Genomic DNA, 27,337 nt, shown 5'->3' with positions numbered 1-27,337 from the left:
AATGTATATTACATGACTGGAAAACTAAATGGCCCATATAGACCATTCTGGGTTCTGATTGGTCAGAGGTTGTGACCCAGGGCTTCAGTCCCAGTCGCAGGTGTTTATTCAGCTGCACGAGAACAGGGAGGTTATAGAAACACATCTCAAGAGTTTGACATGCTGAAATGTTTTCATTTGCTGGTTGTAGTGTCCAAAACAAACAAACACAGAGCAAGGTCTTCATGGTTCTTAAACTCTTTTTGGATAATAATAAAAAAAAAAATGCTGTTTCAAATTAAATCCCATTTAATACAAAAGACACAGAGCTGGAGTTGTGTTACAAACCTGAAAAACTTTTATTAACGTTAATGGTGTTCTTTTGTTTTCTATTACATTACAATACTACCACAATTTCCAAAATGAGAATTTTAGACCATTTCCCAAATAGACAGGATCGATATCGACAAAATGATTAAAGGATCTTTGAATTATACTGTTAATTTGAGAGAAACCTGCAATGCCTAAGGAACTCAATATTTTGGGTTTGAACATCAAGGATGATAGGAGGTTTATACACTGTGCTTTAAAACACTTAAATGTCAAACTGTATTAAGAAATCAAGGACTTCAAGAGCATCAAACCGAAAACTACTAGTGTTAAATTGAAATGACTCCAGTAGAAGGTACAATACACATTCAGCACTTCGTTAAACAAACTTTATTAGTCATTTCATCTTGCATATATATTTATATTCTTATAGTTAGTTCTGAAAAAATAACTTCAGCACGTAGGAAACTAAACAAAAGATCTGGAACATAAGAAATATATACATATTAGTGTCATTATATATATCTCTTAATTTGCTTTACAAATGCTGTAGAGAACTCTTTTGAAAAAACAAAAAAAAGCATAGAAAACTTGTAAATAAATTACAAACGAATGTAAAAATACACCCAGCCGTAGCATTAATAGAGAAATCTAAACCCCGCCCACCCCAAATGAAGCCAATGGAAACATGTATATTCATGAATCTGATGTTCACTTTTCGAATGTCGACGAAGGACATCACAAGAAGTACAGTCTCGCCCAGACATCTTCGAAAGTTAATTTAATACAATCTTTAAACTACATTACCAAGCTATAGTTTAGCCATAATTGGCAATTAAAGGGTGAGTAAAGAACCTTTAGCATCTAGCATATAGTGTTTATTGTGAAGCATTGCGGAGTTTCCATAGGCCTGTGCGTAAAGTGCAGGGCGGCTGGATGGGGCGGTACGCTGAGGGGGAAGTGATGTCATAAAGGAAGACAGCATTGGCTCCTACCTTCAAAATGATTCTAGAACACCAGCCTCTATCTTAGCGCAATAAAACACTTCACAAAACACAACCACTGCAGTCAGAATATGACACAACAGTCCTACAGCAGAGAAAATGAAGTGCAATTTTCACTGTAGCATCCCTTGCAAACCACCTTTTACAACCTATGGAACGTAAAAATAAAGCATTAAATTCAACACACGTTTCTGTGACCGAAAGCTAATCTGTGCATCTCCACACCAATGACGTTGAATTTCGTGTCCCATCCCTTCAAAGACACTCTTGCGTTTATCAAAACCTTCAACCAGTACCTTCACGCACCTCTGACCAGGAAGCCAAGTGTGGAACCACAATCCAGCAATCCATCATTTAGTCTGCGTCTACAGTGTCGGAATTTACCTGATCTGCCAGAATATTAAAATATACATCAATTCCCAATCTGACTCACTAGAAACCGGTATAAATTCTGGCTGGTTTCATCAGGATTTGGCTCAATGTGTTCAAACTGAAAAGGAGAATTCTAAAACTAATCCAAAATATCAGATATGAACTGCCTCTTAATCATCAGCTCAAGAGCACCAGACCCACGTCGCTTCAGAGCACATGTCATAAAATTAGCATTAATCCACAATTATGACAACCAAGGTGTGACCAAATGGTTAGTTAACACAGCTGTAATCTCCAGAGCGTCATGTTTCTGAACATAAACACCATCCCAAAAATCCCTTTTAGGCATCTAGAATCTTCTCTAAGAATATTAGCTTTTTTTCCCAGAATCAATTTTAAAAAAGTAGCATTAACCAAAGATTATAAAAGACAAACAAAGATAAAGTGACTCATTACTGAAAACAACAAACACAAACATCTGTGCAACAGGAGGCTGGTTACTCCAAGAGATAGTCAATTCATAAATAAACATCATGAAACAAGAAACAAATTAACGGAAAACTAACAATCACAAGTTATACTCAATTAGTAGTCATAATACTCTTGATTTAACACGGTGGTAGTAACAGTGATTCGTGGAGGGGGACAAATGTCCTCAAGGAAAGGGTTTCAGCATTGGGATCTCTTTCACTCTGAGACTTTAGTTGGCCAAGACCACAGGTTGGAAGGCCTGGCCGGAATACTGCAGGTTGTATCCGAGTCCTTCCACGAATGGAGGTTTATCCATGAAGGAAATTCCGCTGTTGCCTCCAATGATTCCCACAGCCTGACCTGGTTGTGGACTGGAGAATGGATCGAAGGAGGCGTGTGGTTGTGGAGCCTGAAATGCCGTCATTGGCGAAACTTCAACATCAAAGTAGATGGGCCTCTGGGAAGTGGGAAACACAAACTCTTTGGCATTAGGAGACAGTTGGCTTGGGATGGGACCAGCTAGAGAGTGCATGGAGAGGGAAAGGGGTTTGTGCTTGACCAGTCCCGGTGGGGAGATGATGCTAGGGGAGCGCGTGATAATTCTCTGTTGCGGGGCCGTGGTGACGCCAGAACCAGAAGTAACACCGGGGTTTCCATACTTCTTTATCTTGGTGGAGCCAAATTTGGTGGCGGCAAAGCTGGCTGTGGTGAAGGTTATAGGTTGAGGTGTGGGCCGGGGGTTGGGTGTAGAGTACAAAAGACCAGCACTTGGTGGCGATGGAGTGGCTGTATTGGAGGAATGAGAGCTGGGATTTGTGGGAGTGCTGGGAGTGGCGTAGCCGAAGAGTCCTGGGCAAGACGAGGTAGAAAGAGGAGTTGGTGAACTGGAGAGTGAGGATAGCATGACCGGCGACACCTGGCCACCAATGGGTATGAACACCTGAGCCTCTGGATTAAAGCCCAAACTTTTGATGTCCTCAAACTCCACGTCTCCTTTGAAAGCAATGTCAGACCTTTCAGCGTTGCCCCCTAAACCTGGAGGATCCTCCATGTACAGGACTGTCACTGCACCCTTCTCCCCAATCTGGTAGGACACTTCATAGGGGTCAATCCAGATGCAGAGCTCTGGAGGAACGTTGGTACGGACCTCTTCTGTGTCCAGACCACTCCTCCTGGCTGCCAGCTCCACCACAGGGTCCCCGGAAGCTCCCAGATGGAGGCAGCGGAAGGCACAACCACGTAAAGGAGCCTCAGGGTACCAGTGCCCTTCAAAGCGGGACACCAGGATACGCTCCAACTCCTCACCGAACAGATCCGCCCTACGGCGAGGGAGCTTGTTGTATAAGTAGGACACTATGAAGTTCAATGCAACCTTCACCTCTAGATGCATGATGAATTTGATTGTGTCTTGAAAGTTCCTTCGGTTAGACTTACAACAGTCCTAACATCTCTTGCAAACATCAAGGTGAAAATCTTTAGTCTCAACCTTAAGCATCAATTTAAAAGCAAGGCCTCTGATTTTGGATTGTTGGTCAGAAATTGCTTAAAAGTGATTGTCAGAGACCAGCTGATTTAAAAAAAAAAATATTTTCTCCGAGGCATTGACGTATGAAGACAGCAGCTCTACAAGATCCAGTTTCTTCAAAACCTCTAGAAAGACAAAGACAGACCAGTTAAACAATATTAATACTGAATTAATTCAGTGTCAGTGTGCATGTTTGTTTGTTTGAGCAGATGCTAAGGCCAAGGTACCAATCCATGATTATCTTCATGAAATCCCTCTTCTGTCCCTCTGGCTAAAGCACTTAGGATTACACGTTATAAGAGAGGGAAATTTACCACCATGTGCTCGGTCTACTCGCACTAGCTCAAAGTGCTAAAAGGGAATGCTCTACAAGGATATATTTATACTTTAAACCCAGTGAATAACATATTTAAGTCACTCATGTAACTGCATCACGTACACTTTCTGTAATATACTCTACATAAATTAGTTAAAGATCACATTTTTGCATTTCAGTTTAAATCATCTGAGGGGAAACCCTAGACTGCTGATAAAATGGTGCCGTTGAAGGCAGGGGTTAAAGACTACAGCTCCCAACATGCACCACGCCACCGCCTTGACGTCATCCCCACGAGTGTGAATGTTTATATGACGGCTCCGCATTTCAAAACAAGCATAAGCCCCGTTAAAACCCGTTTTATAAATGCACCACCCTTGTTATATTTCTAATAGAGGCGGATTTGCGATGAGTTGCAGCACATGAGGACAGTCACTGCTGGTAAATGTCATGAAACGGATTATGATTATTCAGAAAAGAGACGCGTTAACTATCGCGTTTTTTACAATCTATGGTTCATACACAGACGGGCCAATAAATCATTAATACTAACACTTATTTCATCATGCAGCCGTTTTACAAGAATAAAACGCGGTTTCGATATATGGACAAGGAAATAAGTGATAGTTCTCCTTGTGCAGTTATCTTATTCACAACTTCTGAATAATGTCAGTTCTGACGTTTACAAGTAAATCTAAATAAATTCTCTATTCGAGAATATACGATGTAATTTACGGTTGATATTGCTAATTGTCATTGATAAAAAAAGGCAAAAACAAAACGAGTCGTGTAGCTTACTGAAAAGTCTCTTCATGCATTCAATGTCACTCAATGTCAAGAGTTTGATCAGATGCCAGAACATTAAACATTCGATGACAAACTGAAATGATTTATTTTGTTACTAAACAATTATCCACAAGCCTGAAAGTGTTTACACTTCTTATCTGTTACAAAACATCCAGCAGATACACATTATCTGCCTAAACTAAACCACATCAGCTTCATCAAAACACTCACTCTTGACTTTATAAATGTTTAACTTGTATTAAACGATTGAATTAAACACGATTATCTAACACAGCACACCCAAACATGATAATGGTGTTACTTGAAAATAGAAACAGACGGGATGCTGGAAGTTGGCGTTCATGTTGGGCTGCTGTGTGTGTGTGTGTGTGTGTGTGTGTGTGTGTGTGTGTGTGTGTTGGGGGTTCCCCCGAAAAACTTGTATCTAACTCGAGAGTATCCAGAGAGGTTTAAATCAAGTCCACAAATCCTAACATTATAATCCATGTTGCACTGTGTTCCCAATTCACACATACACAAAAAACAGTATTAGAACAACATGTTCCATGAAGTTATTTGTGACACTCCGATATGAAAGGGGCTTTTAAATGTCCAGCAGCTCTTTTACACACTGACAGCAGACAAATAATCAGCTTTTTGCACACCTTTGGCCTGTTTTAGTCATCTCGGAACACCATTAAAGCCAAGGACATCTGTGCAAACACGAGTTCATCCAGGGTGTCAATAGTGATGCATGCTAGAGCCTCAAATATGATAAATTAGCACCATATTATTGTATCTTTAAATCTGTTACTTATGACAATATAAAATGGAGGACAACTCTTCACTCATTCAAAACAAAAACTAATATTACGAACCTATCCTTTCAACATCAAGTCATACAATCTGCTGCCATTCTGATGAATGCAGTTAGTAATTATAAAAAATAAATATAGTACTTACTGATTCAAAGCTCGTGTTTTTGTCCTGTGCTTGTCATGTTCATTAATCACACTAATATCAATAATTATTCGTGTTTTTGGCGTTGAAAAAAAATATCATTGACAGAGAACGGCTGCCTAGTGTTACGTTTGACTGATACGCACTTATATTTGTTTTATTTAATTTAATTTTATGTTTAATTCATGGTATGGCGTGACATATCCACGCTCCCGCACGCGCCCGTTTAAACTTAAATGTTTGACAACCTCGCGGATTTATATCTCAGCGCACGCGCGCGCTCCGCCCTGCGCTATGACGTGTTTTCAGCTGGAACTACTTACTGGTCAGATCTTGCGCAATAACTATACCTTCAAATATGAACAAACGGTAAAAAGTTTGGGAAAAACGCCCTGAACGCATTTATACTTTATAGATATTACTCAATATTCGATTTTTTGAAATACTATAATGTGTATTAACTTCTGCATAACCCATATAAGTTAAAAACCATGCCGATCTGACATTTTTATAGGGTCTCAGATGTGTTCCCGAGGCAGGTGTGTTTGTTTGACTTCGTCTCTATTTGATTTGGCGGAATAGTGTTTCCAAACGTGAGGCTGTGCGACGGAAGGCTAAAAATAAAAGATGTCATAGCAACAATGCAGCCATTGGCTGAAAAACTCGAGCCGCGATTGCCCATTGGTTCGAGAGCAGTGACCAGCAGGGGGCGTGATGACGTAGGGTCAGCGCGTAACGACGTGCATGATGGGTATTGTAGTTTCTAAACATAACGAAGCAATGAGAGAAAAAGTGTGTGATATTAAATTAAATTAAATTAAATTAAATGGAAAGTGACATAAGTGACAGAGTCCCGTTAGTGGTACGTAGATTAATCAATAAATAAATTATAAATTCATGTTAAAACCATTATTCTTTATTTGAGTAAAGTTTTGTTTTGTTTTTACATTTACAAGTAGGCTACATTACAGCTTTTAACTTTTAGCTACAACACATTTTAATTTAATCATTTTTATTTTTTTAATTTTTTTAATTTTTTTATTTGCCTGTATGTAAGCACAGTGCAGTGTTAATGTTAAAACGGTGTATTTACAATGTTAAAGTGGCTGAAAACAATAAATATTCTTATTAGGAATGAAACTGCCTCGTTTTTTTTAACTATGCAGAGCTGTAGCTGAATACTTGGGCCTGCTATGCTACTGTATTTTAATGTTGGTCATGGGGGTAAATGGAAAGTAAAATACTTTCTGAGGTGGTACTTATATATTAACCCTACAAATGTCCCATAATTATCACTGTTAGAGAGTGTGCCTCTGGGCAGTGCCCTCTACCCACGGATAATATACTGCATTATATATAATATTATTAAGGAGATGAACAGCAGATGTCACTGTATGTCCTGTGCTTCATATTCATATTTGAAAAGTGAAAATCCGAAAAGAAAACAAGTAATAGTCAAAAGACGAGCTTATGGATGGTATTTAGTACAATGCTTTTTACACGACAGTCACGATGTCTTAAAAAGTCTTCCTCTGTGAGCTGCATGTGAACCTCTTCTACATGAGTTTCTGACTGAACAAAGTGTTGCACTTCTGACAGAATGATGTCTAAGATATCAGGATGGACATCTCATTAAATATCATGAATTCATATTAGTTTTTAATATCTGTAGAGCTAACATAAACATAAAGCTAATATAAAAATGAAGTGCTTTTAAGGCGATTTACGTATTTTTCGTTGGGCGTCTCTGGTGTTATGCGGGCGCGTGACGTCAGTGCCGTAAAGCGCCAGCCGGTGTCGTAAATCGGCGCATGTGTGGCTGTTGTCATGCCGTGCTCTCAAGTCAAATGACAGATTTTGGGTTATTGGTAGTGTAAATGTATAAACCGGAGCTGCTGGATATCATCTGTCATCACAGAAACACAGCCTGCGGAAGCTGGTAATATGACAAAGCTGTGGAACATCATATTTAAGAGTGACAGATTCATAAACCAGTAACTAATAGAAGTTCATAGTTACTCGCAGTACTGTAATATATCTGTAAGATCTCTCTGTAAGATCTCATAGTCCGGTTTCAGTGTGGTTACAGCGTTTAGAGTTCTGTCTCGCTTCTGGTCTGGTTCTGGTCTGGTTCGGGTTCTGGTTCGGGTCTGGTCGAGGATGTTTGTGCTGGTGGAGATGGTGGACACGGTCCGGATTCCTCCGTGGAGTTTCCACCGACAGCTGAACGACGCGATCTCCGAGGAGCTCAACAAGAAGCTCGCCAACAAGGTGAGCTGAGAGACATCCAAACAAAGCATGAATTAGTTACATGTAAGAATCATGTATGTAGACAGAAATACCAGAATGAAATTCTCAAAATGTTCTTCTGATGACCAGGGCTGCCTTTATTTGACCTAAAGCAGTGGTGTCTGTAAGTGTGTGGTGTGAACTCTGCAGGTGGTGTATAATGTGGGTTTGTGTGTGTGTCTGTATGACATCACTAAACTGGAGGACTCCTACATCTTTCCTGGAGATGGAGCGTCCCACACTAAAGGTGACTGTTCGTCACTGCCTTCTCTCTGTGTCCAGCAAACCCTCTCCTCATACTCTCATTCTCTCTCTCCTCCTCCTCAGTGCATTTTCGGTATGTGGTTTTCCACCCGTTCCTGGACGAGATTCTGGTGGGAAAGATCAGAGGCTGCAGTGCTGAAGGTGTTCATGGTAAGAGAGGGAAAAATCTGCTTTTCTCTTCTAGTGTTCATCACTGCTGGAATCATCAGAACTAAAAATAAAAGTTAACTGAAATAATTTATATTCTCAACTACATTTTCACAACTTCTCATTTTCATTTAGTTCCTTAATTCATCTTTTATATATATAAAACTAACTGAGACTTGTTATAGCACTTATATATCATTGCTCTTTTGTTGTTTTTCATTGCTACCACTGTCCTCATTTGAAAGTCGCTTTGGATAAAAGCATCTGCTAAATGTAATGTAATTTAAGTAGTAAAATAACCTAAAAATGTATGTTACTAATTATGTTACTGAAATTAAAATTATAATTATATACTTAAACTTATTTCAGCTGTTTGCTGAGACACCATTTCTTGTTTTCATGTAGCTTTAGTTGAAATACTAAAATAATTTTAAAATTAACTAAAAAAAAACACGTTACTTGGAATAAAATAATTAATAAAAATAAAAATATAAAACGGCAACACTTTTAACACTTTTAGTTTAAGTACTAAAACAACTACAAATAATTTAAAAATAAAAAGATAAAATTTACATTAACTGAAATAAAATATGTTTTAGGGATATAACACAAATATAATAATATATGTTTTAGTTAATTTAATTTTTATTTAACTTTTTAATTTTAGCTAGTTTACAGGGCAAAATTTAACATTTTAGTTAAGCTTGATGCACAAAAAAAACGAAAAAATAAACTAAAACTTAAGAAACAAACAAACATTTTGTTACTTGAAACAAATGTTGACTGAATTTAAAAAAATAAATATTCTAGCTAGCTAACTTTGTTTTAGTATTTTTTTTAACATGTACTAAAAATAAATAAAAACTATATAGAGAAATACAAAATATAATAATAATAATAATAAATACAAAAAAAATTGTAAAACAGAGTTTCAAGGAACCTATTTAAAATTAACATGAAGCCAGAAAATACTCAAATAATACCAAATATGTATCTGGGTGATAGTGAAATAACACGCTTACATGTAGATCATTATGGTTTAAATTCATTGTCAAGCCTTTATTCAAGTAGTTTAAGAGTATTGTAACTTCTGGAATGATCTTAATTAGAACATGGAAGTTAATTGGAAAAGCCTGCATGTTGTCACAAGTTGTTATGAGCTGAATAATGACATCATGAGTGTCGATTCCACAGTGAGCCTCGGATTCTTCGATGACATCATAATCCCGCCAGAGTCGCTACAGCAGCCGGCTAAATTGTATCCTGAGTCATCGCTCCTACCAACACATTAACATGACACTGTTGTTGAGCTAGCAGTGTATTTGTAGCATCATGTTCCCAGCATGTTCTGTTCCTTCACGGTTGGCACAGCGATGAGGCGGAGCAGGTGTGGATGTGGGAGTACGAGACGGACGAGGGCGCTCACGACCTCTACATGGACCAGGGCGAGGAGATCCGCTTCCGGGTGGTGGACGAGGTCTTCATCGACACGTCGCCCTCGGGTCCCAGCGCAGAGAAGGAAGGGCCGAGCGCAGCCCCCACAGCGCCACCTGCAGGATTGGAGGACAGCGCGCAGCAGAAAGAAGCTCCCTACACACTCATCGTGAGGATATTAGAGATGCAATCCACCATTTGTCTGTGCAGTATCACACACTGATGATTCACTCACATCTCTTGTTTTCTTCTGCAGGGATCTGTAAGTGAACCAGGTCTGGGTCTTCTGTCCTGGTGGAACAGTTAACAGTCTCATCTGTGTTATGAAGCATGAAAAACCAGCTGAAACTTCTCATAAGACTAATTTACACACAGAACTGAAGAGCTGTGGACCAATCAGTGAGCAGCTGGTGCCGGCCAATAGGAGATGCTTAATAAAACAGCCTTTATAACGATTTAAACGGGACTATTGCTGTGTTGTATTGCTGTGTCCTATGGAGTATACTTTATAGGTAAATTCTATAAAATCTTTTAGCAAATAATCTTTTTCTGACACTGAATGGAATATTTTCATCTGAAACTGTATATGTTTTTTTTTCTCCTACTTTTGACATTTTAAAATGAAATAAATGAAAAGAATTTATATTATGATTTTTTTTGTGTATTTTGTATTTATATTATATACAGTATATATATACACATGTAAGACTGCTAAACCTTTTTTTATTTAGAATGTCTCTATTTTAAATTATGGACTTTTCCCTCCATCATAATAAATAATCAAAATAATCGTAAACAAATAAGGACACTTGCTTTGCACCTAAACATTCAAATAATGTGTATTGATATGTTAACTTTTGTCATGTTTTATAACAGAATTTCTGTCCCCACATTTTTATGATAACCATCATGTTATAATTAGAGTATTATTTGCATTCACATAAATGTATATGTATATATGTTCATTTGAAGTGAATCAAAAAAACGCATCAGAGTTGTCCTGAGAACAACGTTGATGAAAGGTTTTGATCCACTCAAGTGTTGACTACTATAGTCTCTAATAGATGATACTACTGGGGTTGTATGTATTGCAGGCTGACTGCTGTTTACATAATCTCTCGACACGAGACAGTCTAGTGATGGGAGTGACTCATCTGAACGGCTTCAGTGCGTCATCTTCGGGATTCGGTGATGCATGAACATTGAACAAGCGCGTGGGTTCTCCCGGTAAAAGCGTGCTTACGGGGATCTCCTCCAGCACACGAGCTCCTCACTGCGGGTTTGCACCATAGTCTGTATGAACCAGACCCTAGCCTGTATTTCATCTTAACGTTACATAACGGTGATCGACAGGACCGGAGCATCTGTCAACTCCACACAGCGGCTGTAAGTTTCTGCATTTGATCCATTTATTTGTTATTTCAGTTTTTTATACTTGTAATGTCTGTCCTATAAATAAGCGAATATTTAATCTTAAAAACAATGTTAAAATGATTAGGCGTGATCCCGTCGCACCGCGCTTTTGTTGATGTCCGCTCGTTTTTCAAAACTTAGCGCGCCTTCCTACACTGCATTTATTATAAGTGTTGATTGTGTATAAATAAAGGCACAGATGACGCCTCTAGAGAGATGCTGTCCAGTAAGTCAGCGGAGGAGATTGCGTCAGGAACATTCTGGAAGCGGCTGATGCTGCTGAGCGCGAGATCAAAGGAACCGCATCTTCGAACCATCAAGCGTTCCTCAACACAAACCTGACGTGTAAGAGTTCGGCGCCAGTTCTATTCATTTTGCCGCGGTTCTTTTTTTTTTTTTTGAGTCAAAACAATCGTGTGAAAAAGTGTAAACACCTTTACTGTCGCTTGTTCTTGTACGTGATTGCGTCATTGTCATTTTGGTTCGCTTTTGGTCAAATGTATGCTATCACTGAATGCAGATCATATCGTACATCTACTATATATTTTTTGTGCTGTCATTATATGAGAAATTTTATTCCATAAGCGGTGATGCCAAAGTTATTTCATAATGGCAGAACCAGCATCAGCTCCGACGTCACGAGGCCAGATTTCGCGTCCAACATTCATTTCAAACGCGTGAACCCTACAGAGACTATCAACCTAAAATACATCTGACACCTGATGTAGCATACTGTTAGGTCAGAATGAAGTTTGCAACTTCAATCCAACTTTATAAACTCAAAAAAAGAAATTATTAAAAAAACATCTGATAACCTGTTTAATCTCGGTTTGTTTGTAGCTGCAGCATAAGGTCAACTAAGAATTGCATTGTGGGACATTATCTTAGGCAAGGCTGCAAAAAAATAAATAAATAAATAACAACAACAATAATAATAGTACAAATAGAACCCACCACATAAATTATATTGGTTTCTACTAGGCTACAAATACAATTAAAAACAAAACCATAAACCTTTAGTCATTAAAACCATCAAAAAGGTATTTCATAGTGTTTTGTTGTTGTTGTTGTTGTTGTTTTTTTGGCTATATTCCATTAGGATTTAGTGGTTTTAACAAGCCACCAATAGAAGGCGACAGTAGAGTCCCAGAGAGTCTCTTACACTTCCCATTATACCAATACAAGTCCAATTTTCAGGGGCGTCGGACTGGGGGTAAAACCAGTACTGATTACCAGGGCCCCAAAAGAAGAGAGGGCCCTTGAAAAGTCTGGAATATATATTTTTACAAATTGTGATGGTTTCTGTTGTTGTTGTTTTCATCAGTGTTATACACAATACACATCAGTTGCACATAAATAGGTTTGTGCGCTATCCTTTTAATGAAATATTCATCTGACGGCCAGCAGGCCTACAAGAGAAGTACAGTTCAGTCTGATCGCAGAACGGCTCCTTGTGTTCTGGAAGGCTTCTCTGAACACAATACGGGCTTTTGTGCGCGAGGAACCGGGCACGCAGCACTCGCGCCCCGGGCGCAAACCGTCTTGAATGTAAACTCACACAAACTAACACACACACATAGGCTACACAGAGGCTTTGTGAAGCACAGACTAATGCCAGTGCAGAAGCTGCTTTACTGCACGTCGCTCCTCACTGCACAATCTGTGCCACTGCAAATAAAAACAGATCAAAGTGCGTGCACGGAGCATTCGTCAATAAACACACCGCACAGCGTGCGTCAGAGGGAGCTGCAGCTGGCACTAATAACGCGCTGGATGTGATGGGAGTTTATTGTTTCTCCCACAGGTAACCTCGTCTTCCGCGAGCATCCGGAGCTCAGAGAGCAAACCGACACAGTGAGCATGGCGGAACCGGAGCTGTCGCCCGCGGCGGACCCGTCTCTGCGATCCCCGCGCTCGGCCCCGCTGTCCCTGTCGTTCCCGTTCCTGAGAGAAGGCAGCCGTGTTTGGGAACGAGCCGCACTGCAGCCCGGGGAGTTACCGAGTCCCCTGCCCACCAAGCGCACGCGCACTTACTCCGCGTAAGTATGTTCTGGGAACCTTCTTGGGACGTAAATAGAACGTTCCCTTTAGGTTCCCCGAATGTTCCCCTAACGGTACCTAAAGGGAACGTTCTATTTTCGTCAAGAAAGAAAGAACCAAAACTTGTTAGCTGGGAGAAAGGGTGAAAGATCCCCCTACACAGATTTCGCAATGGGTTCACTATTGATAACACACCACAGATTTCTTTATGTGACTGCACATTTAAACTTACAGTCATGCATTGGATGCTTTCAGAAGTATGTTATCTGGGGATCTAAACCACGACCTTGTGTTGCAAGCGCCACACCCTCCAGAGAACAAATATGTTTAAAAACCTTTTAACTATTTAGGTTATACAAATGTTATTTCTGAATGTTTTTACAACATTCAAAACATTAAGTTTTTAAAGGTTTAAACAAGTATGTGTATGTTAGATTAAACGTTAATGTTCAACTTTAGCATTTTGCAAACATGACGTGGCTCTTGAATATTCTCTGAGCCATCTGAAACAAGTAACTTAAAATCTAAAATGTTAAAATAAACTGTTAGATGAACATTGTATAAATGATCTTTAACGTTTTGATATTAAAGCCCAGGTCCTTCAGAACAGATGTTCTGTTACTGTTACTGGAATACGTTTGTTCGTTACTGAGAGAAACTTGCCAAAGTTCTAAAGTGTTTCCCGTTAGTGGAACTGACAGGAACTAGCTATTCTGAAGCATTCAAGTGAATCTGTGTGAATCTGGTCTCTGTGTGTCTGTCTGCAGGACTGTCCGTGCAAACGCAGGTCCCGTCTTTAAGGGCGTGTGTAAAAACTTCTCGCGGTCGAAGGGTCACGGCTACATCAGACCAGCTCACGGTGGAGAGGACATCTTTGTACACATCTCAGAGTGAGTCAGAGATCTTCTGCTTTCACTGTCATCAGAATCAGGTTCACCTCACACTTCAACACCAAGAGGAAAAATAGAAGGAAAGATAATAATAAAAACAACCCTACATAACAATCTGATATTTGAACTAGCTGTGCTGTTGAAGATAATGTGAGGTTTGTGTTCTGATGAAGAATCACAGTCAGATGTTGTCAGATGCAGCAGCTTCATATCTCTAATCTGAGTCTTGTGTTGGTGTAAACCCTCCTCCCTCTCTCTCTCTCTGGCAGTATTGAAGGAGAGTACGTCCCTGTGGAGGGAGACGAGGTCACATACAAGGTCTGTCCAGTCCCACCCAAGAACCTGAAGGTCCAGGCCGTGGAGGTGATCATCACGCACCTCAAACCAGGAACCAAACACGAGACCTGGTCGGGCCAGATCATCAGCTCCTAGGATCCAGTCGGAGCAGGACTGCAGGGGGCGAGGGGGGCAGAAGAGCATCATGGGAAGGCTTTTGAAAGTAGAGGGAGGCAGAGAATGTTGAGTTCAGCAGAACGAGCAACGTTACGGGAACATCAGACCTGAAACAGACTCTGCGCAAGTATTTATTTCACACGTCCATGTGGTTTGAAACGTCTCTGAATATACGTCACATTCGTAACAGAAGTTTGCGTAGAGCTTGTTTGTGCTTCGACGAGTCGTCTGGTGGTGTGAGGAACTGTGAAATCATGGTTGAACATCCTCAAACTGGACTGGGAAAGAATCAAACGCATTGTTTCGGAGGCACACGCTACACTTGTGGCTGTTATTTTTTTTATGCATTAATGTTAAATGGATGGTAATATGGTAATAGGAGTGAATCTCACAAAAACCTGTCCAGATCATAACATATTCACAGTTATATTCACCCCAAAATCAAAATGGAAAAATTAAATGATGTCCTCCATAAAATTATCAGGACAATTAAACACATTTCCCCCAAAATTAATAACACTGCAGGGAAAAAAAATCTTAGTTAAACTGTAAAACATTAAATATCATGATTGAATTAGTTGTACTGGCTCAATGCAGTTAGATGTATTCATGCACTTTACAGATTTGAATTTAAAAATCATGGGAATCAAAACTGAGAATAAAAATGTTTAAAAATGTTGATTAAAAAAAAAAACAGTGCAGCATTCAGTGTTTTGTCTAAAAAAGTAATGAACATTTTTGAAGGTAGATGCTTTATTCTCATAGAAGCCACAATGCAAAAAAAATAAAAATCTTAATGTCCTAAAGTCAACCTTAATTTTCATTAAACGAAATCTTTTCCATCAGAGTTCAGGGTGAAGTAAGACTCAGACGTGATCTTGGCAGGTTCTGTGATTTATGCTGGAACTGATGCATCATGGACTAATATTGCACTTGAAACCCCAAATATAAACTGCCAAACTGACTTCTTCTCCCAGAACTCTTTCTCGGGAGCTTTTCAGGGCAAAAAGCAGCATTTTGTAGACAGCTGAAGAATAACAGTCGGCTAGTAAATGCATTTAAACAGCAGTAGTACTAGTGACGCTAAAGATCTCGTGTTGTTTTTGCTGTATGTGTTGTTCATTGTGTGATCAGAGATCCAGTCACGTGAAGAACGGTTGTGTTGTTGGTTTGGTCACGTGATCAGTAGCATGTTCTTCAGTTTGTCATCAGATTTCTATGCTTCTGAATCTCACTTGGGCTTCAACTGATGTTTGTTTTTAAATGTTTTTTATTTTTATTTTCAGCACTTTCTAGAGCTCAGATCACTGTGGTCAACATCATCACCGTGTGCACTTTGCAGTACTAATAAAATTAATTCATGATGTACACATCTAGTCTATCTTACTGCAAAGCCTGTTATTAATCATAAAAGTAGGCTAATGTTTGCATGGCAGTATTGCATTTGTTATAGCACCTGCACATACACAAAATACACCTTAAGCATTGATAAACAGACCAGACTCTAGTACAATTCATTAAGAAAAAAACGTGTATTTAAAATAAACAGACACATTCATCACAAGGCATATCAGCATTTGCATTTTACACTGATTTTTTTTCTTTCAAATTTCGAACCATGAAAATAACATTCCTGTTTCAGTTTGTGAGTGAAGTGATACAACTTTACTTTCTTTTAAGAGTAACAGAAAAAAAAACACACTTAATGAATGAGTTTGCTTAAATTTAAGTTCACATACTTTCTTTAATATGGCACGGTTTACATCAGCTGTGTAATTTTTGGATATGAATCAATTCAAGTTAAAGTGCATTTATGCAATCAGATATAAAGCAACATTCATAGCATGAGATCAATCGGACTATTGATTCTGAATTAGAAATACTTGAGATCCAGTTAAACGTCTCACAATGCCCTGGAAATCTGTGAGATCAGCGCCGTGTTTTCAGGAGTGTTTCAGCACCGACGCCGACTCTGGCTGGAATGATTCACACATAAATATCACGTAAAAGAGAGCGATTCCACATATCAATCAACTAATATTTCAACACGGTGTCAAATCTGATGAGGTTTTATCATTTCCGGCAATCTCATATCCTCTACACTATATACTATACAACAAATACTTAAATATGCAGAGCTGTCATAATCTTGTAAATATCTCGGAGTCCAGTCCAAGAGTACAGACGGGGATGAACAATCCACATTCAATTAAACACAGACATCTCACATCTCAAATCACCTGCAACAGTAAATAAGATCAAAGAAGTAGAACAAAACTTGAACTCAACATGGAAGCGACCGCTCTTTTGATCCTCACTGTTAAAGATCGCTTGGTCTGGAAAACATCTGCTGTTTATAAACATCTGACAGACATTTTTAAGATCTCAGTTTTACATGCATTCTAAATCATAAACATCTTAAAGACATCTTACAGACATCTGAAAGGAAACGTCATAGATGTGCAGATGAGCAAACACTCTAAAAAATACATACTTCAATAAGCTATTTCACCAAACAAGGCCGTAACCTCTGCAGAACTGATTAAGAATCAGATATGGCCAGATTTGTCTTTTAGTTTCTGATATTCTTGATGCTGCTCACCTGCACTTTATTGCTCTGTTTATGACAGGTTTCATTTGTTTCTGCCTATAAAGGTTCTCATCAATGTGAAATATTTGAGATGGCCAATCAAATAAAAGGAGGCAACGTTTGCGGTTTAAAGAAGCTGAGCGGAAATTCCAGTGCTACGCTTAAGTTTTAATGGTTGAAGAATGTGAGGTAAGATGTAGGTTATAGCTAAACATTTAATATCCAACAGCTCTTGTGTGACAGAAAAGCTTAATGACCAACATTAATATCCTGGCATGCAAACTACTCAACTTTGTGTCACACTTTGGACTGTAAAGATATCATATAGTCTATGTGATTCCTGTAATGTTTGTAATTGTCAATTCGGCGAGACAATATTTAATGAGCCGCATTTAGCATATTAAGGTTGGATGTGGGAATATTTTAAAGTAAAACATTTAAAATGCATGATTTTACCATAAATTGTACAATATTTCTATTATTCCCCTAATTCCTTTTAAAAATGTAATCATTTAATTAATTTAACTAAATTAGCACCGTTATGTGAAGGAGCACACTAGGTAAACAAACACACAACACTTACTAAAAACTGATTGCTAATGTTACTTTGGTTAAAAAAAAGCAGAGTTAAATATGGCTGGCTTCCATGTTTTAAGTTCACAGTTTTGAGCCGTCAAACCCTGCACTGTGTCAACCATCAACATTTCTGGAGTGAGTCCTGTTCCCTGTGAATCAGTCATTATTTTATATATATCGGTCACTCCGGAAATGTTGCAGTGTGAACGTGGCTACAGGACAACAGCTTTTATTATAAAAAGAGGGTAAATCTTTAGATTTGAAACCATTAAAATGTTTATAAAACTATGAACACACTGATGAGGCTGTGTCAGTGATATGTATATACAGTCCCTGTAGTCTGTGGATCAGCAGTGGTTTGGCTCTGTCTGGGTGTCTGATGGTTGTCAGACTGTGTTACCCACAGTGTCCAGCAGCGGGCGCAGTAGTGCTGCACACAGGCGGTCTGTGTACGTGCAGGTGCACACAGACGCACACTTTCACGCCTCGTTGGGTGGAGCGTTAAAGAACATCTCTCTGCAGAGCCGCGCCGTGTCTTCAGGGGAGCAGACGGTGAAGCCGATGGTACGAGGGTCTTCAAAGATCTCGTAGTCATTTCCACCCTAAACAGTCAACACATATGATTAATAAATAGGCATAAACACATTAACATTATATATATATATGTACAGAGACATTCAATCACGTACCAATGAAGTTTCATTGCCGAAAAAGTAGATGGCGTCCAGTCCTTCCTGCTCCAGGACTTCCAGACAGAGGCGTTTGTCCCAGCCCTCTGGGAAGATGTCGAAACTGATCAAACCCCCTGCAGACAATGAGAAAACCCTCAATTAAGAGGACATTTATGAAAAGACAGTTCGATTCATTTACCACTGGTGTAACCTTGAGCATCAAGTTTTATGGCTGTAGTGTTTTTCCAAGTCAAAGGTTTGGAGATAGTGTTCAGTAGAGGTGTAGTGAAAGATGTTTGAAACCTCTACCTGCTCTCATCCCATACATTATAACACTTTCCTAACACATGCCAGCCAATCTGAGGCCAGCAAACCGGAACATGTAATTTAATAACAGGTACACAGTTCTTTTGATTGGTTAAATAAATAAATGCAGGCTCCTTCTCTGATAGTTAACCCTGTAAAGCCTTATATAAGGCTAAAGTTTTTAAAATTGAACCATTTTTGAACCTTTAGAAATAAATAAATACAACAATAATAAAGATTCCATATGTTTTTGATAAATATCATGTTTGATCCATAAAGCTTTTATGGCTCAAATAGTATAATATAGTGTGAATACAGGGGAAAGAAACAGGGCCCAAAAAGAGCAAAATTGTGCAGTTTGGTGCAGATGCTTATATTTATGTGGCAAAAAGTGAGATGAATTTCTGATGCTTGTACTGTAAATCAATAAGATCTTTATAACAGTATACGGACTGTGAGATGCGTCTATCTGGACCGCGAAGCCTTTTGACATAAATGCCAAACTCTATTTTGTAACAAAATCAAATTTATATCACGCACACATCAAGGTCAGCTCAGTAGCATTTGGGTCCTACAGCTCCAAGGTTTGCTACATCAGTTAACTGTTGCTACAGACAGATTAAACTCTCAGTGAGTGAAGAGCAATGGCATTCTCAAAAATGAAAAAAAAAAAAAAAATTCTTATTTATGATTTATGGAGGTCTTAAATTTGGGGATGGGAAGACAAGAATTATGATACAGCTTAATGTGATGATTAAAGGCTGTAATTTCATTGAATATCTGGTTTTGTGCTGCTGATTTTGGAAACTACTATATTTCTATTGTTCCAAAAGCACCACCTGCTGGCAGAGAATGAATGTTCATTTTTAATAAGCTTGTCTTCTGTTTTTGTTCAGACCAATGTGAAAATTAACCCAGGAAACACAGAGATGTAAATGTTAAAAAATTTGTCATTTATTAAAAATGCTAATTAATTCTCTGCCAGCAGGTGGTGCTTTTGGAACTGAAGAAATATATCGGTTTCAACAGTAACACCAGCACAAAAACCATCCAGCAGCAGACTTTGAAATGTGCAGTGTTCATATTCAATGAATCACAGCCTTTAATCATAGTGGATCGGCCAGAAGAGAACAGTGTAAAAAAATTAAACAATTAAGTTAGTAATATATGTTATTTAATTAACATAATAAATGACTGATAATAATTGTTTAAATTAATATAATGACACTTTTGCTTCCATTTTTCAACACATTTTAAAGGCTAAAAATGGGAAGTTAATACTTTTATAAAACTTTTATAAAACTGTGAAAACCTTGATGATCATATTTGACACTGATTTTTTCAACAAAAAAAAAAACTATGTCTGGATTAAGAAAGTACGTTTTTTTAGTCCAGTAAGTGTTCATCTGGAAATATTACGATCAATATCTTACGTATCAATAATTATTCTTACGTTTGCCTTATAAAAATCAGTCAATCAATCAATCAATCAATCAATCAACAAGCTTTCACAGCAAAACGACACAGGAACCACAAGCTGAGGGTGGATATTTGCACATTTATACTAAAAGACCTTTTACTAGCTAAAGAAAATGTCAAAACTATCAATCAGATGACAATATATAATGTGCAACAGGTTTTTCAGCAAAGGATTGATTTCGAGGCCTTGGACACAGGAGGTTTTATAAGGTCAATCTGTCATTTAGTGAATGAACCCTTCCAGAGGTTTTAAAGCCTCAGCTCAGCAGTGAAACAGAGTTGAATGAGTTTACAAGCCCTGAAGCTCATTCTTACAGTAATGACCCCTTTTGTGTGTGAGACGCTCCGTCTTCAGAGACGTGAACTGTGTGACTGTTTGTCCTCAGAGAGATTAAGAAACACTGCAGGCTGAAATCAGTCGTTAAAAATTAATTATCGTCCCACACACCCTCAACTCACACAGACACTCATCAGTGTCCCTCCACTGGACTGCATTCCTGCACTGACTCAATGGTTGCTCAAGCAACAGCCAATCAGAGGGCTTGATCGCCTCACACCCCTGGCCCCTCCCCCTCCGACTGTCCATCACACAGAAAAGAAAAACACAAAGCCAGGCTGTGAGAAACTGAGCTACACATTACAGGCAAAACTGCTGAAGATGGACTCCAGACGGCAAAGCTAACACACGACTGCGTGTGTGTGTGTGTGTGTGTGTGTGTGTACATATGAATCAAACGCAAACAGGTTGTTGAGTAAATAATTCTCTCACAGGTCACTGGTCTGTCAACACACACCAGTGCATCCGTTAGCGCTCGCTAATCACCTTTAACCCAGATAGCGCGTGCGTGTGTGTGTGTGTGTCTTATGTGCTGTGCAGGTAAAAACAGCTCAGTTTCAGCACAGATCAGTTGCTTCAGATCATCAGAGAGCTGGTGATGTCATTTCCTGCTCACCTCTGGTAAACCGCAGGCCTTTTCCAGCAAACTCCTTCTGCAGAGCCGCCACAAACTTCTCTCGTATCTTCTCTCTCTGCGGGACAGGACAGTTTGCATTGAAGTTTTGGGTTGGTTTTAATGTGCGTTTAGATTCATTAGTGCTTTAAATGAAAACCATCACTTCAGGAACACAGATCGTCCAATGACAACGCTCCAACTTGCTTAACTCTGGATGTAAATACACATTTCACTGGCAAATTGTTTGACTGTGTTTCATCGCTCTTGAAATGCTAATGTGAGGGTGTTTCTAATGCTGCGTCTATGGGAAGGACGGTAAATTTGACATTGTTTTCTCTTCTGATTGCCATTATCACTTCCTTTAAGTTATGAAAAAGTTTTTCTTTTGTATTTAGAGCTATGGGAATGCAAACAGTATATTTGTGGTATATTTGTGGTACTCTCCCATTCACTGCTCTTGCACTTGAAGTTATGACATCTTCCACTGCTGAGAAACATGGAAAAAAGGCCCATTATGGGAAAACTAAAGCTCTTGTAAACAGAGTACCTTGTCGATTTCAGAGAACTCGATCCGCTCTTCTAGCGTGCAGCTGCGTCCGATGGGTGAGATGTTGATCATGCCGTTACGAAACTCAATGAACGTCCCTCTGAGAGAGAGAGATTTGGTTTAAGTTATTAAATGTGGTTTTCTGAATTGTGAAAACATTACAGGCGACCATCTCTGGGGTGTTTGTTACCGTTTCTTGGGTAGTTTGATGAGCCCCATGTAGCTGAGACAGAAGTTGATGAGATCCTGCAGTAACTCCTCGCCCAGATGATTCTGAATGGCCTGAGAAAGAGATTTAAAACATTAAAGACACTTTAGAGTCTTCCAATCAAAGTTCTAAAAAGAATTCCAGTTTGGTAACAGCACCGTTAAAGAACTTCTATCATATTTGAAACATGCAAGACTTTTTTTTTTTCCTCAGGATCTACAGACACACAAAATCAATCACCTGTTTGGAGATGAGTTTGCCGTCTTTATATTGTACGGTTCCATTTTCTGCAAAGACGTAGTCAAACTTGTGTATGACTGCAGCGAGAAAGAACAAAACAACAGAATGAGACGCAATCAAAGTGCTGGAAACACATCTGCTCTGGTGAACAGCTTATCATCAGCCTGGTGACCTTTACCTGTATTACACAACACACAGTTACTGATGTAAACAAGCTCATTTACACACTCAGAGCTTCACTGCTCTTTCTGATTCATTCAACATCACACCTGTTTGTTTGTTTTTGTTATTTTTGACTGGATATCTTTATAATTTATGGCAATGAATAGCTGTCATTATTGCAACAACACATCAGATCTGGATTCTAATCTAGTTCGAGTGAGAATGCAGTTGCATTCAGTGCTAAAGTGTCCTGTTCTCAGTCTGATTCAATCATGATTTCTTGGTTTATCTAATCAGATCTGCACAATTCAATACCAGTATGCCACATGCTACACTGATAATCATCAAACACGGATGAAACTAGAAACTGATCGATAAAAGAAAAGTCAAGCATGGAGTTGAAACAGAAATTAACAACCACAGTTAAGACCGAATCTTGCCAATTAACATTTGCATTTTACATTTTGTAGATGCTTTTTCCTCAAAGCAATAACTTCTGAGATGTTTCTCACACCCTAGTAATCTCACGTCTCTGCTCTCTTGTTTTTCTGTTTTAAAAATCTGTCTTTTATCTATCTTTTACTTTGGTCAGCTGTGGTAGTGACATCTTCTGGTGTTGATTTCACAACCGTTCATCCTTGGTCTCAAATTTAATCAACTGGTTTCTTCTGGGGGAATTTTGGATATTGGTTGTTGTGCCAATGTTTGAGTTGACTCAGAGATCCAGTCAAACCAGTTCCTGCATTATCTCATGCAACATCCAAAACACATGCTTGACTAATGATCCTATGCCTCGAGACGGCTGCTGGCTTCTGTGATGAAGTGTCCATCCTCTAACCTTCATCTCCTTCTCCGAGCTGTTCTGCGATTTTGGAATAATCTGAGCCGCCCACCACGCCGATCTTCACCTTCTTTCTCAAGGCCTGGAAGAAATCATCCAGCTCAGGGTCGATCTTCTGCAGACACACAAACAGTATCACATCACTGAAGGGTTTCTGATGTGACCTGTGGCTTCAATGCCACTCAAACTGATTTATGAGTCCATTGAACAGTGACATCCATCTGTTCAACAGGTTTCAGAGGATTCTTGTGTCCAATAGTCTAGATTGGCTAAAGAGTAACATTGTCTAGTCTCATAAAACATCATGTTTGCAGCTCTGTCAGTGATTAAAACAGACTAATGCATTACCGTTCACGTCCACACCAACATGATGTTCCCTTTGTGAATTGATGTAATAGTGATACAAACGGCACCGTTTGGCGTTTTCCGGGTTTAAAACTTGATCGCTGTCGCATCTTGGTGTGAGTGGGCTTTTATCGTTGTAAAACGGTATTTCTGTGTGTGTGTTAACACATGCCTGTTACATTTCCCCAAATCATCCCCTAACCATCGTTGTATGGGACACTGGCTTCTGTATAGGCTACGTGCAGAACGTGTGTTCCATATTATACAAACACACACTCGTACACTAATAACACACACACACACTCACTCACGAGACATGCTTCACACACACATCAGCGCTGCAGAAAGAAACATTGCTACATGGGATCAAGATGTCAATCTCATCAGAGAAGAGAGGACGCATCATTTATAACCCTTTAACTCTTATGCATAAGCTTATTTTCTCTTACATGTAATGTTATCTCAAAGCTATCTTGTGGATAAAAGAGGTTTCTAAATAAAGTATAAATGTACCTCTCTCGGGGGTGTCAGCGTTCCGTCCACATCAAACAAGCACAACACATTTCGACCTCCGGCTACACGAGACTTTCTATCCATTTCTTCTTGTCCAGCAGTTGAAGTAGACATAAAATTAAATTAAAAATCAAAGACATATATATATACAAATCAGACTCTAAATGATTTAAGATGAGTTAATGCATAAGGATATAAACAGACTCTAGTCTTGAAACCGATAGATAAAGACATGAATACTGACGAGTGTTGTTTACTATGATTACAGTCTTTACTGCGGGCTACATGATCACTGCTGAGTGTGAATGAATCCACACATGTGCTTCTCTCTGCCCTGGGGAGGGGCCTGGCCTCAGCCAATCAAATCCGCGGAGTCTGGTCACGTGCTTGAAGGGGGCGTAACGAGCACGGTTAAACATGGGTTAAACTCGGAGATAACTCTCACCTACTTATTACAGCTGAGAATAACAATAACATCAACAACAGAGGCAGCATTCCGGGAAATAACAATACAAGATCAATAAGGTATTTTCAGCTAGCATAAATGTAATGAGGGAATGAACGGTAGGGGAGTTGTTGGGCTTTTTGGTACTAGGGGCAGAGTGAAACAGTCAACATTCACATCAACCTATATACATTTAGACAGAGAGAGAAAGAGAAATAAACATATACAGTTTTTCTGAATACCTAAAACGCATTTCTTGATACCCTAACTAATTTTCTCAAAACCTTCAACACAAATCCAAATCTGCAAATTAAGTTCACAAATTAAGTGTGGTGTCTGGTTTGGAGGTGAGTGCATTATATGAGAACAACATCATGGCCTTTCCAGATGTATACACACAAACCTCCATGCCCTGTCAACATCCCTACCCAGGGTGAAGTATCCAAATTGCTTTACTTAAAGGGAGTTTTACCTGTTTTCCCACCGTAGAAGCAGATATTGGCCTGTTAAGTGGAACTATTGCCTCTAAATGATTAGAACCCTATGAAATAATCAACAGCCAGGGAGATGGGCTATATGCTGTGAAAATTATTTTGGGTAGTTAACAGCCCATTCAGAGGAAGAGACGATCCATGCATAACAGTCAATGTCAACAGTATATCACTGGTCAATTTGCATGACTTAATCATTGCCCAACAATTAAGAAATCGCAGAACATCGCCCAGAGGTTCTAAAAAGAAAGTTCAAAAGAGATCCTGTTCTTCACAACTTTATTTCTGAAGTTATTAATAAAAGGGTTTGATGAAAGCGTGCCTAGAGAACAACTGCAAGTAAAAGAAGGTAACATTTGGTACATACCCCATCATGGGGTATCCCACTTAAAGAAGAAAAAAGTTAAGAGTAGTTTTTTACTGTGGAGCAACTCTCTTACTGAGTTACTCCAAGGCCCAGACCTCTTGAATGGACTCTCAGGAGTGCTCATGAAACTTCATTAGGCATAGTGAGCGACACTGAAGCAATGTAAAGATGGCAGAAGAACATGTTGGCTTCATGAGGTTTCTGTGGTGGCCAGGAGATGATGTAAGTCTCACTCTGTTAGATTTCTGTACAATCGTTCACAGTTTTAGATCTGTATCCTCTTCCAGCCGTGCAAGCTTGCTCTCAGAAGAACTGATGAGGACAATAGACAACACTTCAGGTCTAAAGTAATTGACACAATCCTGTCTAACCTTTATGTTGATGACTGTCTGATGTCCGTACCCACAGAAGAAGAAGGGATATCCAGGAAGTAACGGCTGCTTGTGAAAGAGGATGTTTCCACCTAGATAAATTAAACTAGTTATCTAGCATCCCACAGTCTGGCCATGCTAATGAGGTAGAATTAGCACTAGGAGTTCAGTGGTGCGTGGAAGATGGTAATTTCACATTTGATGTCACTAATAAGCCACAGGCACATACCAGAAGAGGTATCCTGTCTAAAGTGAGTTATATTTAGGACCCTTTAGGGTTCCTTGCTCCTTTCATCTTACCTGCCAAGCTACTATTACAAGACCTGTGCAGAGAGAATGTCAGATGGGATGAAGAGATACCTCAGTCTTTAAGTGATAAATAACAACCTTCCAGGTGTTTAAAGCCATGTAGAGGTATGCAACTTCATCACTTAGCTGATGCTAGCAAGCTAGCTTATGGTTCTGAGACCCGAAAATGAAAGGAATGCAGTACACGTCATCTTTCTGATGGGAAAGAATGGCCCCCTTAAAGAAAATCACATTTTCTATGCAGCAGTTCTAGCCACAAAGGGGGACAAAGTTCTCAGTGTTGTATGCAGGCGAAACAGACCCAAAGCAGGAGATCAAAAGATGGCCGATCTACCACCAGAAAGGTTTGTTCCTGATTTACCCCCTTTTACTAACAAGGGTGTTGAAACTCTATGGAGTATTGTTCACATGTATGATGTATGACATCCAGAGTTGTACATCTAGAAGTTGGTCATTCACTTGACACTGACTCTTGCATTCAAGTCATCAGACGCTTCATCTGTAAGAGGCCAAGTGAGACATATGAGTCTTGACTTCATCGTCATAGTGAAATAAGCAATAAGGGTTAACTGAGGAACTACATGCGCTATATGGTGAAGTAGAAGTCCCAAACCAGTCTCCTAGAGAAGCCTGTAACTAAGATATGTTTATAACTGGAGAATACTGAATGATGCCCTACTCTCTCCAGTATCAATAAAAAAAAAAGATAAGTATTTAATTAATTCTACTTCTAATGTTAATTTAATTATATTGATTTCATTAAGGCTATTTTTAATAAATGCTGATAATTGTTTTGAGATATGCCAAATACAATTAGCCGGTTTTGTAGGAGCCATTTATAGGTTTGGCCGTATTGTAGTAATTTTACCCTTCTTACTTGTGTGTTTTCTGGAATCTGTGTGCGTCCTTTACAGGACAAACCATAAGATGCATTAAAGAGCATTTAATTTATTTCGTGTAAATGATGTGTTGCAGTTGTGCTTAACTTTTAGTTTCTTGTGTTCAGGGTTTTGCATCACAAGTTCATCACAGATCAAATTGTGTCTTAGTGAGTGGAAATGATTAGAGTTTTGCAAAAAAAAGAGTGCATAAGGCCTGTAGACTGCCTGCAGACTTGTTTAAGGTTTTGCAAAAAAATTAAATAAAAAACGTTTATGTGACAAACTGGTTTAGGCTGTTGAGAATTTATTTCAGAGAATTGGGTTTAATGTCTTCGCTGTAAATAAAAAGTTAAAGTATATAGTACATAA

At 39.0% G+C, this 27,337-nt stretch overlaps 4 protein-coding genes across 6 annotated transcripts; 2 read left to right on the top strand and 2 right to left on the bottom strand.

Moving 5' to 3' along the window:
- Window positions 1-314: 314 nt before the first annotated feature.
- LOC127952576 (protein Tob2) lies at window positions 315-5,990 on the bottom strand. The gene is made up of 2 exons (XM_052551208.1): window positions 5,747-5,990; window positions 315-3,806 (listed from the first exon to the last, which is right to left on the bottom strand). Exon 2 carries the CDS (start codon window positions 3,544-3,546, stop codon window positions 2,386-2,388), a length of 1,161 nt encoding a protein of 386 aa, XP_052407168.1. The 5' UTR covers window positions 3,547-3,806; window positions 5,747-5,990; the 3' UTR covers window positions 315-2,385.
- Window positions 5,991-7,517: 1,527 nt separating this feature from the next.
- LOC127952608 (DNA-directed RNA polymerase III subunit RPC8) lies at window positions 7,518-10,525 on the top strand. The gene is made up of 7 exons (XM_052551256.1): window positions 7,518-7,682; window positions 7,822-8,014; window positions 8,183-8,279; window positions 8,360-8,446; window positions 9,638-9,701; window positions 9,815-10,046; window positions 10,134-10,525. Exons 1-7 carry the CDS (start codon window positions 7,621-7,623, stop codon window positions 10,182-10,184), a joined length of 786 nt encoding a protein of 261 aa, XP_052407216.1. The 5' UTR covers window positions 7,518-7,620; the 3' UTR covers window positions 10,185-10,525.
- Window positions 10,526-11,038: 513 nt separating this feature from the next.
- csdc2b (cold shock domain containing C2, RNA binding b) lies at window positions 11,039-16,041 on the top strand. The gene is made up of 4 exons (XM_052551271.1): window positions 11,039-11,263; window positions 13,095-13,329; window positions 14,098-14,220; window positions 14,490-16,041. Exons 2-4 carry the CDS (start codon window positions 13,151-13,153, stop codon window positions 14,650-14,652), a joined length of 465 nt encoding a protein of 154 aa, XP_052407231.1. The 5' UTR covers window positions 11,039-11,263; window positions 13,095-13,150; the 3' UTR covers window positions 14,653-16,041.
- A 144-nt stretch (window positions 16,042-16,185) lies between these two features.
- LOC127952606 (phosphomannomutase 1) lies at window positions 16,186-24,459 on the bottom strand. 3 transcript variants are annotated; one of them, XM_052551253.1, is made up of 9 exons: window positions 24,349-24,459; window positions 24,105-24,190; window positions 23,244-23,361; window positions 22,244-22,320; window positions 21,986-22,077; window positions 21,796-21,895; window positions 21,249-21,324; window positions 18,529-18,644; window positions 16,186-18,441 (listed from the first exon to the last, which is right to left on the bottom strand). In XM_052551253.1, exons 2-9 carry the CDS (start codon window positions 24,186-24,188, stop codon window positions 18,319-18,321), a joined length of 786 nt encoding a protein of 261 aa, XP_052407213.1. In that variant the 5' UTR covers window positions 24,189-24,190; window positions 24,349-24,459; the 3' UTR covers window positions 16,186-18,318. The 3 variants fall into 3 exon arrangements, with proteins under 3 accessions (XP_052407213.1, XP_052407214.1, XP_052407212.1); XM_052551254.1 differs by having other exon boundaries at window positions 24,309-24,364; XM_052551252.1 differs by having other exon boundaries at window positions 24,105-24,403.
- Window positions 24,460-27,337: the final 2,878 nt, after the last annotated feature.

This window comes from Carassius gibelio, chromosome B3 (genome assembly GCF_023724105.1).
Source record: "Carassius gibelio isolate Cgi1373 ecotype wild population from Czech Republic chromosome B3, carGib1.2-hapl.c, whole genome shotgun sequence".
Classification (NCBI taxonomy): Eukaryota; Metazoa; Chordata; class Actinopteri; order Cypriniformes; family Cyprinidae; genus Carassius; species Carassius gibelio.
Note: the sequence above shows the minus strand (reverse complement) of the source record. Positions and strands in the feature narration are given on the sequence as shown.

Bases quoted from the DNA above. Each gene is read 5' to 3' on its own strand.
- LOC127952606 (XM_052551252.1), bottom strand. From the start codon at position 24,218: ATGTCTACTTCAACTGCTGGACAAGAAGAAATGGATAGAAAGTCTCGT. The intron at 23,362-24,104 runs GTACATTTATAC...GTGTGTCTGCAG, and splicing joins CGCTGACACCCCCGAGAGAG to AAGATCGACCCTGAGCTGGA. The intron at 21,896-21,985 runs GTAACAAACACC...TCTCTCTCTCAG, and splicing joins ATCAAACTACCCAAGAAACG to AGGGACGTTCATTGAGTTTC.
- LOC127952576 (XM_052551208.1), bottom strand. From the start codon at position 3,546: ATGCATCTAGAGGTGAAGGTTGCATTGAACTTCATAGTGTCCTACTTA.
- LOC127952608 (XM_052551256.1), top strand. From the start codon at position 7,621: ATGTATAAACCGGAGCTGCTGGATATCATCTGTCATCACAGAAACACA. The intron at 7,683-7,821 runs GTAATATGACAA...GTCCGGTTTCAG, and splicing joins AACACAGCCTGCGGAAGCTG to TGTGGTTACAGCGTTTAGAG. The intron at 8,447-9,637 runs GTAAGAGAGGGA...TCGATTCCACAG, and splicing joins CAGTGCTGAAGGTGTTCATG to TGAGCCTCGGATTCTTCGAT.
- csdc2b (XM_052551271.1), top strand. From the start codon at position 13,151: ATGGCGGAACCGGAGCTGTCGCCCGCGGCGGACCCGTCTCTGCGATCC. The intron at 13,330-14,097 runs GTAAGTATGTTC...GTCTGTCTGCAG, and splicing joins CGCACGCGCACTTACTCCGC to GACTGTCCGTGCAAACGCAG. The intron at 14,221-14,489 runs GTGAGTCAGAGA...TCTCTCTGGCAG, and splicing joins ATCTTTGTACACATCTCAGA to TATTGAAGGAGAGTACGTCC.